The sequence below is a fragment of the Eutrigla gurnardus genome, assembly GCF_963514095.1.
Source record: "Eutrigla gurnardus genome assembly, chromosome: 14".
Classification (NCBI taxonomy): domain Eukaryota; kingdom Metazoa; phylum Chordata; class Actinopteri; order Perciformes; family Triglidae; genus Eutrigla; species Eutrigla gurnardus.
In genome coordinates, this window is record NC_139937.1 from 16,824,269 (window position 1) to 16,839,780 (window position 15,512).

The window sequence follows — 15,512 nt, forward strand, 5'->3', positions numbered from 1 at the left end:
TTGTGTAGGAATACAGAAGCACGATCACAAAAATTGACTCAAGTGATCAAAAGTAAGCTCTTATCCGTGTTATGGTGGAGCTTGTTATAAATACTATTAAAGGTTGTATCAGCGATTCTGGTTGCCCTCACTTCCGTTGCGAGATCCAAAACAAACAGAGCCAGCTAGCCCCTCCCTCCCGTGTTTTGAAAATGATCATGGACGCGCATTTTCATGAACGTGCCACCCACCCCTATGTCTGTGATTGGTTGGAACACTGTTTATTTTGCTTTTGAGGTGTTGGTAGTACCATTTGTTTTTGTGTGCGATCTCGGAGCCTAGGCTGCCTAGAGAGACGCGTTTTTTGACGGCCTGCTTATGGGGCAGGCAGCTAGCGGATCGTGAGGTAAAAACAGATGAATGTGATCATTTATGTTTCGGCCCAGAATCGCTGATACAACCTTTAATATACAGTTCTGGCAGTTTAATTTGTAACGCGTAGCTGTCAAATAAACATACTGGAGTATAAAGCATAATTGAAATACATAAGTAACATACAAGTAACTTAAAAGTGCACCTAATTATAGTACTAGAGTAAATGTACTTAGTTAAATTCCACCTAGTTTTTGACTGGAAGAGTTGGTTTTGCAGTTGTTGGAAACAAACTATATTTGGGTCATGTGCTGACATCGGCTGTTTGTAAAATGTTTTAGTCTCTTATAGAGTGCAGTAAATCTTCTGTCTCTCTATTCCAACTTTTGAAGAAGTGTGTTGACTTCCTTATGGTTCTGCCATGTCATGCACTGTGTGGAGTGCTCGGAACAGAAGCCTTGTTGAACACATCCTTCCCAGACACTATCATCAAGTATTCATGATGTTTGCGGTGTGATGGTTCCTAAATGACGGCATTTGTTTTTGTTAGTTTACGTGCCGTTTCAGATGACATTTGGGTTTCACCTGCATCTTTATCCTGTGTATTTCCCGGCCCATTTCACACACTCATTAGCTTAGACTTCAATGGTAATCGTCTAGGTAAAAAGAAGCCTTACTTTGTCTGTTTAAAGCCTCATTTTGGTCTCTGTCATGAAGAGTCTCAACAACAGACATCCAATGAAAAGTTTGGTCTCGAGTTGAACTGGAGTGTCTGGAGATTAATTCCAATACCGGTTATTTTATGCTCCACTACAGTTAGGCACATTTTTCATTATCTTCGCTGCTATCTAGACTTTAAGAGATTCAACTCACCTTTATCCGGGAGGGGAGAGGGAGACATCAGCAGTCCACTGAGTGCACTTTTCTGTGATTTGATATTATATATGTTTGGAGTTGAAAGTTGTCTGCATGAAAACCGAAATATATTTAAACTGTGATTTTGAAAAGTGCACATTTACCACACAATATCATTGTCTTATGAAACCGCAGCGAGCCGGTAAGGCTGGTGAATGTAGATTTAAGCTGAAGGATATACAGTATTTAATTAATGTTCATTTTTCTTGTGAGAAAGAAGAAAGAAACCGCTATTGTACTCTTGGCCCAGGATGGTTTCCTGTGAAGAAGACACGCACATCTGTGCAGCTTTTTCAACATTTTTTCTTTTTAATAAGCTGTAGGCAGTTTTTTTTTTGCTGACCAAGAGACTGGTGAATCGTTTTATACTTAAGCGATAATCTTCCTTACCTGTAGCTCGGTAGTCAGGTGTAAATGGCAGATTGGCAGGAAACGGCTTACCCACTTTCCATTTTTCATTTTGAGCTCAAAACATTCAAAGCTCTGAATGTGAACCTCCATAAAGTAGATTGTCCAGTCATTCTGTGACGTTTACTTTAGCTTAAGCTATAGTGCTGAGATGTCAACTATAGGGATGATCCAATACTGATACTTTTACCGAGCAAATTCTATTGGCCAGAAAAATCTTAGACCTACATGTCGCATTCTGGATCTCGTTTGTAGCCATTCATGGTGTCTCATCAGCCGCTATTTCATTTATAATATAATTGCAACCAATCACAGATTTATCATTCTGAAGTTTCCATACCTGCGTCACGGTGAGCCTGTGTGGTGGGAAATGCTCTGCGGTGTCCAAAGGAAACCCGGCACCGTGTTAAAGAACAAGCCGGCACGCTGCAAGATGACTCCTCCTCGTGTATTACAGTAATTAGAAGTTCTTCCTGCAGGGGAGCCCGGGCCTAAATATTTAATCTGGAGGGGAAGCGTGGCAAAACATGTCATGCCGCCTGCATCTTTTGTGTCCAATGTACACAGTCGGCCGTGGAGGAGCGGTGGGTAAGGTGCTTTGTGTCTGGAAATTGGAGGGGGTGCCCGGTGGGCTTGGTGCGTGTGCCCGATGGGCTTGTAGAAAACTAGTTATAGCTTGTCTGCAAAATTGTATGGATGTCTAGATGTGTGTCAGAGATAAGGTGGGATTGTGTGGGAACAGCCGACATTTGTGTGTGTGTGTGTGTGTGTGAGCCGACTCTGTTTTGATCAGAGAAAAGAGAGATGGAGATGAAAAGGCTCTCGTCCCAGTATAGAGGTAGGCTCGGCGGGGTGGGAAGAGATCCAGGCTGACGGAGAGATTAAAAGCAGGCAGGATGTGGAAGACGAGGAGGGGTGGGGGGGGCAGTCGGTTTTTTGGCTGAACACATAATCGCAGATGGATTTCTTCCTTTAATGCTCTTTAACGCTTTTTTATTAATCTCCTCGCTCCTTTCTTTTTTCCCCCTCTTCCGTTTCCATAGATATGTGTCACAAAGATGTCCACACGCAGCTGCCAGGGAACAGACTCGGTCATCAAGCCCCTGGACACCATCCCTGAGGACAAGAAGGTGAGAGTGCAGCGCACGCAGAGCGGCTTCGACCCGTTCGAGAAGCCCGCCAGCCAGGTGAAGAGGGTCCACTCCGAGAACAATGCCTGCATCAGTGCCAAGAGCTCGTCCACCGGCAAGGAGTCGCCGAAACTGCGTCGACACTCCAGCCCAAGTTCTGTGAGTACGCCTTTCACTCGCTAGAACAGGGCTGTGGAACATAGAAGTGTAGGCTGGTGGGAAATGTCTAAGCACGACTCGGAAGATCAGCTTGTCTCTTAAAGGAGACGAGCGGTGGTCCACCTTAAAGGTCAGTCCACCTTAAGTGTTCCTAAGCCGGAGCAGCCAGAGTTGTGGCTAACGTCAGGGCTAACCCCCTTCACATGAATTATCAGCTGGCTGACAACACGACACAGGAACTTAGCTTGTGTCTGGTTGTAGCATTTATTCTCTGACAAATAAACTGTACCCACAATGCACTGCTACATTCACACTCACATTCTCTCTCTCTCTCTCTCCACCTGACACTGGCTAGCATTACATCGGTGGAAACCCTGACAGATTATATCAGCAGACACACAGATGACAACATCACAGCTGATGTGGTGGAGACTGAAACTGATGAGAGGTTAACGTCACGTTGCCTTAGTGGTAGAGGGCGCGGTTGAATAGGACTTACGTCTACGAGTAAATGAGCACAGCATCGGACCAGATACTGGTCTACATATTGGTGCAACCCTGACAAATCTCTCCAGCATCCTCCTGTCCCCTGGTACCCCCCACAATGGGAAAAGTAATCAGAAAACCCCAGCAGGTGGCAGGACTGTGAGCAGTATAGGAAGTCTGAGATGTAGCTAGTGAACAGGAGGGGAGACTGGACAGTTCCCTGAGGTGCCCCTGTGCTACTCATTATTCATTCGGACAAATTGCTCTGCAGCCTCACATACTGTGGCTGACATGTGAGCTAGTGATCCAGGCAGGGCAGGTCACTGGAAAATCAACTTTTGCCATCCAAGTCCAAGCAAAAAGCAGGCTGGAAGTGACAAATATAACATTTCCACATCGTTTTCCACTGAAACGCTTATACCTGCAAAACCATAGCTGTCTTCTGGCATGGCCACGTTCGTGCCACGCCTTGCAATTTTCTTTTCACCTTTATACTCATGAAATTAAAATATTTCCAACTTCTCACCGAAGTTCTGGAAGAAGATTCCACATTTGGCTCCACAGGCTGATCAGCTGTTTTGTCTGACGACTTTGCACAAGGAGCTCTTTTAATCACATCGCCTCTATGCTCTTTAGTGGCAGCTAACTGGAGACTCAGTGTCACCTGTCGTTTTTTCCGACATATCAGCAGTGGATGGCAATTTCCTTTTGCATATTTTCTCGAAATTCGCTTCAGTAAATGCCAGATATATTCCAAAACACATTTCAACATCAAGCCCCAAAGATATCAACAGTAGTATGCGCGGGCCTGGCTTTGACATGGCTATGGCATTTCAAACGCTGTCACCCATTACCTTTTGTATTTCTCAGGTGTTTTGTTTTGGCAGCCGAGCTCTTTTTATTTTCAACATCTGAAACTCATTTCCAGGCTGTTTTTCCATCACGCAGTTAATTAAAGGCTGTGTGTACAAACAGCACAATTTTCTTAATCATGCAAATGAGATTTTTCCAGGCTTTATACGTGTGGTGGTTCCTTTTTAATTCATACTCAAAATGTGAAATGCCCTAATGAATGTGCCTGCTGGTGAGATTTAATAAATGTGATAAGAGGCCTGACTGATTGCCTGCCAGCATCACCCCAAGACCCTAATGAATTGTTTCTGCCGTGATTATGAAAATTTATAAATCATCCCTTTTTTCTTTAGGTAGCTTGACCCACTCAACTCTCATATTTCACACACAACACTCTTAAATTGTGAGAATAGAATAGTGGATCAGACATCGCCTGTACTCGAACATAATAGGTTTTAAGCAGCTGATTAAATTTAAGTGGTGAAAGGTCATCTCGCAAAAACATGCTTTTGGTCATAATTTAAGAGTTGCTAATTATGACAACTTAACACAAATGTCTGGTACGATAAAAGGATGAAGTGATGACGTTTTGGACAGAAGTGAATCTAAACGGATACTGGTGGAGGCATGGATTCGTCATATGAAGCCCCATTGACGAACCAGTTATCTGCAGTTATTGGTCAGATATCATCTGATATACTAGGAGTAGTTAGCCAGCTGTTTTTAGATCAAAAACTTTTTTTCCTGAAAAACAGTGTGCAGGATCCGCTCATGAAGCACGTTTCGTTGGGCCAGAACAATCAAGGGCAAATTCCAAAAGAATGGTTTGGCAGCTGCCAGTAACACCATGAATCGCACATCACTTGGAACCGCTTTCTGCCCCGTCTCAAGGTCCAATTCACAAATGGCATTGCAGTAAAGATATTACAGCACAAGCACAGCCATAATGATTCACAGCTGAGTGCAATTTGCCCCGTTTTTTAGTCTAATTGCAAATATCCATGTCGCCTTTGTGCCAAGAACACAGAAGGCAGAACAATGGAGAAAGACATTCAGATTGTCTCACCAAAACTTGTCCTGTTGTTTTTTTATGACACTATATTTGTATAATTCCGGCTCTTTTTGTTAGGACAACTTCTAACAACTTCTTGGTATTGATACCGGCCATCGGCATTGAGTAGAATGCGTCACTAGATGACCCAACTATATTATCTGTGGTCATGTACAGAGTGTCAAACACCAACACATGGATTCAGATATCTGACTTCATCAGGTTTTAAAACGGGCTTCACACACAATCCAGTAGTAGTCGGCACTTCTGCAGCCGGTGTTTTGGTTGAACATGACTCTAAGCCCAAAAGCTTGAATTACATACTTATCTGTTTATTATCTACAGCAAGCATTTATATAAGCAACTAAAAGCAATGACGAAAAGCTCAAAGTCTCCAGCTAACACGGTCACTCGTTAAACTGAAACACCTGTTGCTCCCAGCTCCAGGAATAGACAACGCTTATGTGATATTACAATATCCAAAATCTAAGACCATATCTCATCCATATTTTCCCCAGCCCTAAACCAACACATTAGATGTGAAAGCCTCCTTAACGCATCGTCATCAATAATACATACAGCAGCATCACCTACAGCATCCAATGAGTTGAAGTCTCCTTTTCCTGTCAACTAGCTATGAACACATTGGGCCTCTGGGCCTCATTCCCTCTGAGATGTAGTTGTTACCTTTCTCTGTGAACTGTCAACACTGAAAAGTGTGTGAAAGTTTCAAGCTGACGATGAAATGGAAAAAAGTCTTCTTACACGAAAACTTTGTGAATGCCTCACACCTCCCGGATGATGCAGCCTCTCGTACACTTGTAACGTGAAATCCTCAGAGAGTTTTCTTTTCTGGGTTACTAAATTCATGCTTTCATTACAGGTTTTTTTTAAATATATCTTTTTTTTCCCTCTTAGCCCACAAGCCCCAAGTTTGGAAAGGCAGATTCCTACGAAAAGCTGGAGAAACTTGGAGAGGGTTCCTATGCTACAGTTTACAAAGGAAAGAGCAAGTAAGTAGTGTGCGCTTTGGTGTGTTCATGTGGCTTCATAACTCGTGCAGGCAGCGAATATTACATCTGATTATACAGGAGCAGCACTGGAACTGAAAGAATTCATTAAATGCGACAGCAATAACAGTTAAACAGTGTAGTTTACGTGTGAATCATTTATCTTCTTGTCTGTAGAGCTGCAGGTCCCACACATGCAATGCAATTTTCTTTTATTCCAATCGCCATATCGTGGATGTTTTCATTCAATGACTCAAAAGTTATGATCCACTTTTTATGCTTCGGCGCTCTCCTTCCACGTTCCACTAATTAAATTGTAGAAAATGAAAAGTTCACACACTGTAAATGTGCAAACCTCTAATTTTCTCAGACGGTAATGATGTTATTTCACTACAACGGTTTTGATTGGTGGGCTTCATTTCGCTTGTAATCCTGTGGCCTTGTTCGCGGGTCTCACTCCACTGCTGCAGAATTACATTTCATTGACTTAACGATCTTTGCTGTTCTCTCCGGCTTCGCTGGTTTAAATAGATTATTTTTCTCCATGTTACGAAAAAAAAAAAAAAAAAAAAGGAATCAACAAAGGATTACAATACTTTGTCCTCTGTGATGTTGCCAGGGTGAATGGGAAACTGGTGGCTCTGAAGGTGATTCGTCTGCAGGAGGAGGAAGGGACGCCCTTCACAGCCATACGAGAAGGTAAGAGGTTCGGGGGTGCACATATTTAAGTACCTTGAATGGCCAGTGGGGGGCGACTCCTCTGGTTGTCAAAAGAAGTCAGAAAGCCCTCTATACAGTCTTTGATTGTCAACGAAGTAGCATGTTCTTTGAGCTGCTCCAGTGGAGCTGCTGAGCTACAGATCTTCCTGTAGTTGTTCTATCTATCCTGCTGTTTAGGGACTGACAGTTTAAATGTGGTGCACTATGGGTACTAGATTGCTTATAGTAAGTAATTAGCTTAATATTTATATTATTATTATATTTATATTATAATAACCTGCCTGCAGTTTTAAAAGGTATGTTTTCTTAAAAGACATTCCCAAAATACACCATTAGACACCATAACCAGAATGTTGAACATTTCTGGAAACGTAACCAAATTGAGGCTTAAAATATTGACATTTTATCAGAATCGCTTCATTCATACAAAAGTAAAACTTGTTCTCCCCACTAACCACATCCTGTAGGAATATAAAATGCCGGTTGAGGTAGAAAAAAGCAAAGAGCCCCAAAATATTGTTTAAATTTATTTTTTGTTGGTAAATAAATGATCATTATTAAACTTGCAATTATTTTAAATTCACAGCATTATAACTGTTATTTAATAATATCATGGTATTAAATGTTGTATAACTGCATATTTCGAGTGAAGGTAAGTAACAAACATAAGCTTGTGTTCATATGTCTGACGTCCATAGACTTACTGCACCGGTTGACCTTTTGTACGTATAGATGTCATACTGTGTAACGGCAGCCTTGGTTTGTCCTGTTAGATGTGTAAGTGAAGCGCTACGAGCTCCACACCTCACCACGACTGCCATTTGAATTTAGATAAGAAAACAATTCTGTCTCTTTGATCTCTGTATGATCCAGGCCTGATGAAGCGAAAGCCATCCAGGCCTACACACACACACACACACACACACACACACACACAGAAAGTCCAAACTCTCTTTGTGAGTGGATCAGAAAGCAGCTTTGATATTGAACTAATTCAGCAATTACTGAGCAGAAAGCTCCCAGCGCTGACGTGTGAGCAGCATTACAGAGTGCTGCTGAATAAAGTAATATATCCAGAGTAGAGCCGTGGACCGGAGCGGAGGGTTGTGTGTGTCCGTGCTCATTAAAACCGCACACACTCCTGCCTGTTATTAGATATGGGGTGGGTGTATGAGGGAGGGAGGGGGGTTGGATCTTCAAACTGGTGACGGGAACTTTGAGGTAACTGACTGTAGCATGAACCTCCTGCTTACTGCCTTCTCAGATTTTTTTAACAACCAACGTACTCAAACAGGATGAATGTATTCATGAGACTCCGTCGCTCTCTGAGGATCGGTGCATCAGATCCCCCCGTGCCCTTGGAAAAGAACTTTGTGTTTGCTAAATTAATGACATTGACATGACTCTCTGAACGATCCCACTGCTGCCTCATAATGAATTGTTATTTTACATTCTGTCCAATGAAACGATTCCCTGCTACCTTCCATAATTCAAGGTCAACTTTACAGCCAAGTGTTGAAGTCATCTTAGTAGCTAATTGCATCGGTAGCATACCAATTTGTGGTCTATTGAACTCTAATTGGACCATAATTTACTAAATGAACATCATCCTATGTTGAAGATTTGAAACTAGAGATTGAGACCATCAACTCGTGTTTGCAATGTTTTCTGGTGCATACTTGTAGGTCAGGATACCACTAGAACATGTTTACATGCTTTAATGCTAAAAAAAACACGTTCTTTTTTTTAACGCTTCTCAGCCTCTCTCTGAAATGCTCTGTTTGAGCTCCTGCCCCTCCCTTCCAAAAAGCCGGGTCTGCTGATTGGTCAGCTGGCCTACTCTACTGTGCTGAGACCCTTTATATGCACAAAAAAAAACAATAAAAGGAAAAGTAAAAAGGCCTAATAGCTGAAATCCTCGTGTGAAAATATAAATCACCATTACAACAAGACCCCAGCTGTGTTATTACAGTGGTTCTCAGTTCCATAGTTGATGCGTGGATTTTAAATAAACAGACTTTTAATCTGTGTCATGATGAATCTGGTCGACTTCCTCTTGTAGGTTTTACTGAGGAATGCCTGACGTTGCTTTTTGTGTTTTTAATAACACATGGTCCGAGAGTTCGGGTTGAAACGACTCGTTACACTTTAAGAATTGTAACTTTGAGAGAACTTCCAATAAACATAATGATTTATAATAAAAAACTAACATCTCTGCCACCCTAATGGAAGTGACCACAGCGTAATAGCAGCTCAAGCGTTGTCAGGCCTAATGTCTGTCACAAGCAAGTCTTGTGTTAAATCTCAAGTCCTCTATGGCGAGTCCAAGTCGCCGCAATGCCAAGTTGAGGTTTGGGCTTCGTTCCCATCCGACTGCAGCTCTCACATTTCATCTTGGCCTGGTGTTAAAATGATTGCCTTTGAAAGAAACTGCGGATAGTCGAGTCACAGATCATCATCTGAAAGCTGACCATTCAAATAGAACTGTATTTGTACATTTTCCTTTTGAGAGCTGTTTTAATAATGTTCTACATGAGCAAGGCCAACTCCTGGTGATAACAAATCCAAGTCCTTGAATTCTCAATTCAACTGGTGTAGAATGTTGTTACGTAAAACTTAACCTTTGAAAACATCTTTAAACCTTTGCTTTAATATATCTCTTCCTATCATTTGCACAATCCTCTTAACAAGTCTTAACAAATCATACCCAGCCTCCTCAGTAAGTCCCCAACATATCACCTCGCTGCCCCGCTTATTAACAATGCCCATTACATCATAAATCATCATAAATGTGTTGATGTGTTAATCCAGCCTGTGTTTTCTTTCTCTGTTTGAATCCTTCTGTCGCATTCTAATGATGCAGCTAATGAAGATGACAGTGTTTCCTCTGCTGGGCCTCACATGAACTCTCTTTGTCTGTTTCTGTCCGTGCAGCATCTCTCCTGAAAGGCCTGAAGCATTCCAACATTGTGCTTCTCCATGACATCATCCACACCAAGGAAACCCTGACTCTGGTCTTCGAATATGTGGTGAGTCCACACACTGAGATCACCCAGCCTGGACCCTTTAAGGGGCGGACGGTAGAGGTCTAAAATTAGGTCAGGTATTGCTTAAGAGGTCGTTGCTTGAGTGTGCGTGTCTTAAGCTTGATTGTTTTGACCTCAGTGTGTGCTTGGTGATTGACTTTGAGCTTTTAATACCCCACAGAAAGAGGAGCTGTGCATATTGTGATCGGTAAACTCGTGCTTTTAGGGCACTTGGAGAATGTTAAAGCAGCCGGAGCTTTTTCCATCGTATGGCAGCCAGGAAGCACCAGAGGCTGTTCTGTTTGTGCTCGGTCCCAGAAGCAGCATGGGCTCCGAATAAATTACATTCCCACACAAGAAAACTGCGTCAATTATGTTTAGAGGGATACGCATTTTTTTTTTTTTGTTGTGGATTACGTTTGCTCTTGACGTAACACAAGTTAGTTTCAAGCACGTCTGCATTTATGTTTGCTGACAAGCAAAAGGGCATCCAAGTGCAGAGAACCCAAAGTTATAAGTGGCTCCATTAAGTTGTCCAACAAAAATAATTTACAGACACATTTCAGCCATTATCTCTGTCTACATGGACGTAACCCCCCTCCACCCCCCCTCTTCTCCAATGTGTCAAACGAGTCACGCAAATTAACATAAATTATTCCACAAATAAATACAAATGATCCCGCAAGTCAAACTCACGCGAGCTATGCAAGGTGAAATGCTCGTATGGTGTGAACACACCTATAGAGAAAAGGTGCTGACTAGAACCATGTAGCGTTCTTTGGCTTGTGCCTATAGCAGAACCATTTTCTGTTCCTGGTAGAACATTTTACGAAGGTTCAACCTGGAACCCGTTCTTCTTAGAAGGGTTCTTCCGAGAACCCCGTGAAAGAGGGTTCTAGGAAAACATTTGGGCAACATAACAGTTGGTGCGTCCACTTCCATCTGCAGTCTGTGATAATAACACGAGTACCTTGTAAAGTGCTGCATCTGAACTTCTTTTTTTCTCTCATGAGATGAAAAGAGTCTTTCAAAATCCTCTCCAAATCCCTGAAAGTCAGAACAAGAATACTGAATTATTGCCCAGGCCCAGGGGCAGAAAAACTTCATCGGAATATCTTTAATAGTTAATATCAAGAACATATCTTCAGCTGAGCTTCCCTCAGCTTTTTGGACAGTGGTGGAAACCAGCCAAACTACGAGGTTCAGAACCGTCCACATCCTCCGTTATCCCTTTTGCACATGAACCTACTGACAGCCGTTGATGGTCACATCGATATTCAGCTCAATCTTTGATCTCGAAACGCTGAGCGAGGCCAAATATCTCGGGCGGAACAAGCTTACTCAGCTTTCCACAACATCTTCATTTAATGAGATGGAAAACAGTGTGGTGCCCCCTTTTGGTAGATATGAGACATGTCAAAGGGTCAGCCTTTCAAGGAGGTTTGGTGAGACGCGATTAGAGCTCAGCAGGTCATGTCTGAATAAAGAATGAGAGGGGAGGTGGGGGGCCAGTTAACCCTGCACATTAGATCCTTCCTGATTATTCATATCTTTGACTTGATACATATTTAACAATCCTTTGAATGCGAGGAAATACTTGCTGGTGGCTAACGGTTATTAGTGCGCAAATGTGGGACTTCATGTTGATCTATCGTCTTGTGTTGAGTCCAACCACAAACATCGGCCCATTGTTCTTGTCTCGGGCTAATGATGAGTGACAGGGTGCGGGTGAAATGCACAGGGAGAGGGGACGGGGAATTGTTATGGGGGGAAAACAAACAATGAGATGTGTTATTGAGAGATGGAGGCAAACTTAAGATTGACAGGCATGTCCATGCCGGAGCATCCGTCTGAATTATTCAGCAGAGGAGGCTCCACTGGTGCGGGCAGCAGCGGGGGATTGTTGAGATTGTAAATATCAGCGTTATTTTGGAGCCGCTGCCTCAATCTGCTAAGAAAACACAGAGGTGAAAGGCAGGCCAGTGGAACGCCGCACGGATCATGTCGCATGACTTTCAAACAAATCGCCTCCCGTCTCCGATGGTAAACATTACCTTTCTTCGAATTCTGCTCCACATCGGCCCCATATGAGCCCTGGGCCTGGTTCTTGATGGCACATTAAGTGTTGTGGATAAGACCTCGGGAGAGGATTCTGTGTGAAACCATTACACAGCAGAAAGGTTCTCTGGAGAACCTCTCATAAGGGGTTCAAAGTTGAAGTCATTAAAAGTAATAAATAGACATTCATTCCACAAATTGACCAAAAGCAACCAGACAAATGTGGAAAGTCACTCATCAGTGATGTAAGCACATGTGGTGAAAATGTCAGAAAACAGCAGCTGGAAGAGAGAGAGGCTAGTCCTTGTTCCCTTGGTGAGCTTTTAGACCTGGAACCCCTACAGGTTCAGGTGTGGCTCATCAGCCAAACGCAAGGCAAATATTCCCCGCAAAGCTTTTTTAGAGAAAGTCGATTAGACATGTGACGGGAATGAGACAAATACACAAAATATTCATCAGTCGCGCATTCATGCAAGTTGATATATTTCAAGTTGAGCAAGAAATTTATGTGACGCGACCCCAGAGCTTTTCGATATTAGTCCAGAGAGATGTCCAGTCCGTCCAGAGACTGTCTATGGTACAAACAACAAGGTCTCTGCCTTATTTATGTCTAGATGACCTTATTTGGAGTGTTGATGGAGCAGTAGATGTTAGGATAGCCTAGCGCCCATCAATCCAGACTCCAGAAATTCAGAAAACAAGCATTTTGAGTTGTATGTTGCAGACGGTACAAACAAAGCATGACTTCAGACTTTTAGTAGCTATTTCGGCAACCTTTTATCAATTTACTGCAATTAAGTCACAGCAACATGTTTTTTTGGGGTCATCCAACTGTGGTAAACCAGCCGATGTGTGGCTTGGTAGATACAGTGAATACAGTTCAGTTAAAGTCACCGAGAACCTCCCAGAAAGGATGGGTTATCACCTCCGTTCACAAAGAGCAGATGATTTTTCTATTTGGGAATATTCCCCAGAGATTCCCAACTAAAGACGTTTCTGCCTCACATTAAATTCAAATGTCATCCAACCTCAATGACGTTCTGTATTCCCAGGCTTCTCCATAACTTGTCACAAGCTTATAATTAATATTTTGCTCTTTTGCTTTTGATCCACAGCACACAGACCTGTGTCAGTACATGGACAAACACCCAGGGGGTCTCCATCCAGACAATGTGAAGGTACAGTATGTTTAACTATGCTGCTTACAAGACATGGAGTTTAATGAGCACGTTGTTTGGAATACTAATACGGTGTGGATGGAAAAACAGGAGCCGTGTTTCTACCAGGAACAGATTAGTTGGACATAACAAGAAACAGGCAACCTTGAAATATGAATAGTCTTGAATATTGTGACCTACAATCTTAGCAGTCCTTCTGATGGTCTCCTCCTCTAGTGGTCACCAACCTCGGAGGGAGACAGAATTGCAGGTTTGCACAAATTGATTTTTTTTCCTTTTGTTTTTACATTGAATTATTGGATAGTTTGACCTCTTCAAGCTGTAAATCCAATCAACCTGTGAGGGCATGAGTGGAGAAATGATGATAGAAAATGTATGATTAAAAACTATATCCAGTGCATTTTAAAGCATTCACATTCACACATTCATTGATATTTGTCAACCATTCAATAAATAATGTGTTTTTTTGTTGAAATAAGGTCAATTAATAATATAAAAAAAAAAAAGGTAATTTGTTCATTGGAATGAGCAATATATATATATCAACAAGCCCTCCAACTCATACGACCAAATAGGTCGTGTGTCACGTCCTCAAATATACGACCTCTGGGAGCGTATTGCGGAGATTCTTCCGCAACGATAGTAGTGGTTAAGGTTAGGGTTAGGTCGACGTGTGGGGGGGGTCTCTGCCGATGATTGACGGGGGGCGATCGTCTGAGACACCGGAGTGTCGATATTTACTTGACCGCTAGAGGGCGCGCTATTTTGAAACGTAACATATGGTCGTAATTCGGTGCTTGACACACGACCTATGTGGTCGTTTTCTCGAGGAGGACAGGCTGATATATATATATATATATATATATATATATATATAACCCTTTACAAGACCGTGTTAAATATTTCACATCCTCTAAGTCAACCCTCGTGATATTTCCCTGTTAGTCACATAACATAAAGCAGGTAGGAAGACATCGGGATGGAGTTGGTGGTGTTGGTGATGATACGATGACAGTTCAGGCTGCATCTGTTATGTAACCGCTCGTACCTTTTTGCCACCGAGGATTTACATAAATAATATGCACTCGTCCTGCTGACAGCCGCCGTGTTGAGATTCAAATGAATAATTTAGGATTATTCCGAGAGCGGAGCGAGGTGTTGCTGCTCGGCTCCCGCTGACTTTGATACTTCTCGGTGAGACGACAGAGTTGTGGTTTCTAATCTATTGCAAAGCTCGCAGCCTTGTTCCTATGGAGCCGTGTCATAGAGGCTGCACCGGAACTACCCCGCGTGGAAACAAGCCGGTGGTAATTCGCCACAATAAGAATGGCATCTCTTTTTGTTACGGAATCGTTGACGAGAAGGTTATAGTTAAAGGGATTAGGGATTAAATCGATACAGCATAGTACAGTGAAATGTTGCTCTTATGTATAGAGCTTGACATATAAAGCACTGCATCACAAAGTACTTTGAATTTATTTCTTCATTTGGTAAAATATGCTTCTTGCCTCCACATTGACTACAGAGTGGGTTCCGCTCCCTTTTGTTCTTACCTTTCACAATAAAAGCCCTAGACATAAACACTCTATTACTGCTTACCGGAGAAACTTTAAATTACAACAATTAAGATCACAATATGCATTTGTTGCCAACAGAAACAAATAAATTGTAGTTCTTATGGATGGCCCACCATCAACCGTCTGGTGAGGTAATTAACGATGCAGAAAAAATGGCCCAAGTGATGTCTTTTTTTTTCATTTTACAGATGAGCTCATTAAATAGTGGTCTACAGAGTCCTCTATGTTGTCCTCTATATTGAGCTCCCAGGATAGTGAGTAGGGAGCCGGGAATGAGTGAGTGACTTCGGACACAATCCCTAACTTCAGTCTTGCCAGGTTTGTTAATACCGTGCCTGGACGGAGACCAGAACTATAATTTGTCCTGCAACCTGCCCTCTCACCGTAATCATTACATAGAAGTGATGGGTCGATGGAAAAACAGTGTTTCATGGGGAAGTAGTTCAGACACATAACTTCCCCTAAAACCACAAGTTACAGTAGAGATTAATCAAAAGCGGTACATGCCAAGCTGTATATACAGTATTTGTATCCAGTATATATACATCCTGTTTCCAGCTCCGGACTGAAGCACACTGATATCACGCTTAT

General features: G+C 42.4%; 1 protein-coding gene across 3 annotated transcripts in view; it reads left to right on the top strand.

Annotated features, from left to right (window-relative positions):
• cdk14 (cyclin dependent kinase 14) overlaps window positions 1-15,512 on the top strand; it is a 144,709-nt gene that overhangs the window by 43,147 nt on the left and 86,050 nt on the right. For all 3 annotated transcript variants that reach the window (XM_084027913.1, XM_084027914.1, XM_084027915.1), the window contains 5 exons: window positions 2,718-2,963; window positions 6,271-6,365; window positions 6,982-7,061; window positions 10,017-10,111; window positions 13,282-13,344. In XM_084027913.1, the coding sequence (XP_083884039.1) occupies window positions 2,718-2,963; window positions 6,271-6,365; window positions 6,982-7,061; window positions 10,017-10,111; window positions 13,282-13,344 (579 nt within the window). The remainder of the gene's footprint in view (window positions 1-2,717; window positions 2,964-6,270; window positions 6,366-6,981; window positions 7,062-10,016; window positions 10,112-13,281; window positions 13,345-15,512) is intronic.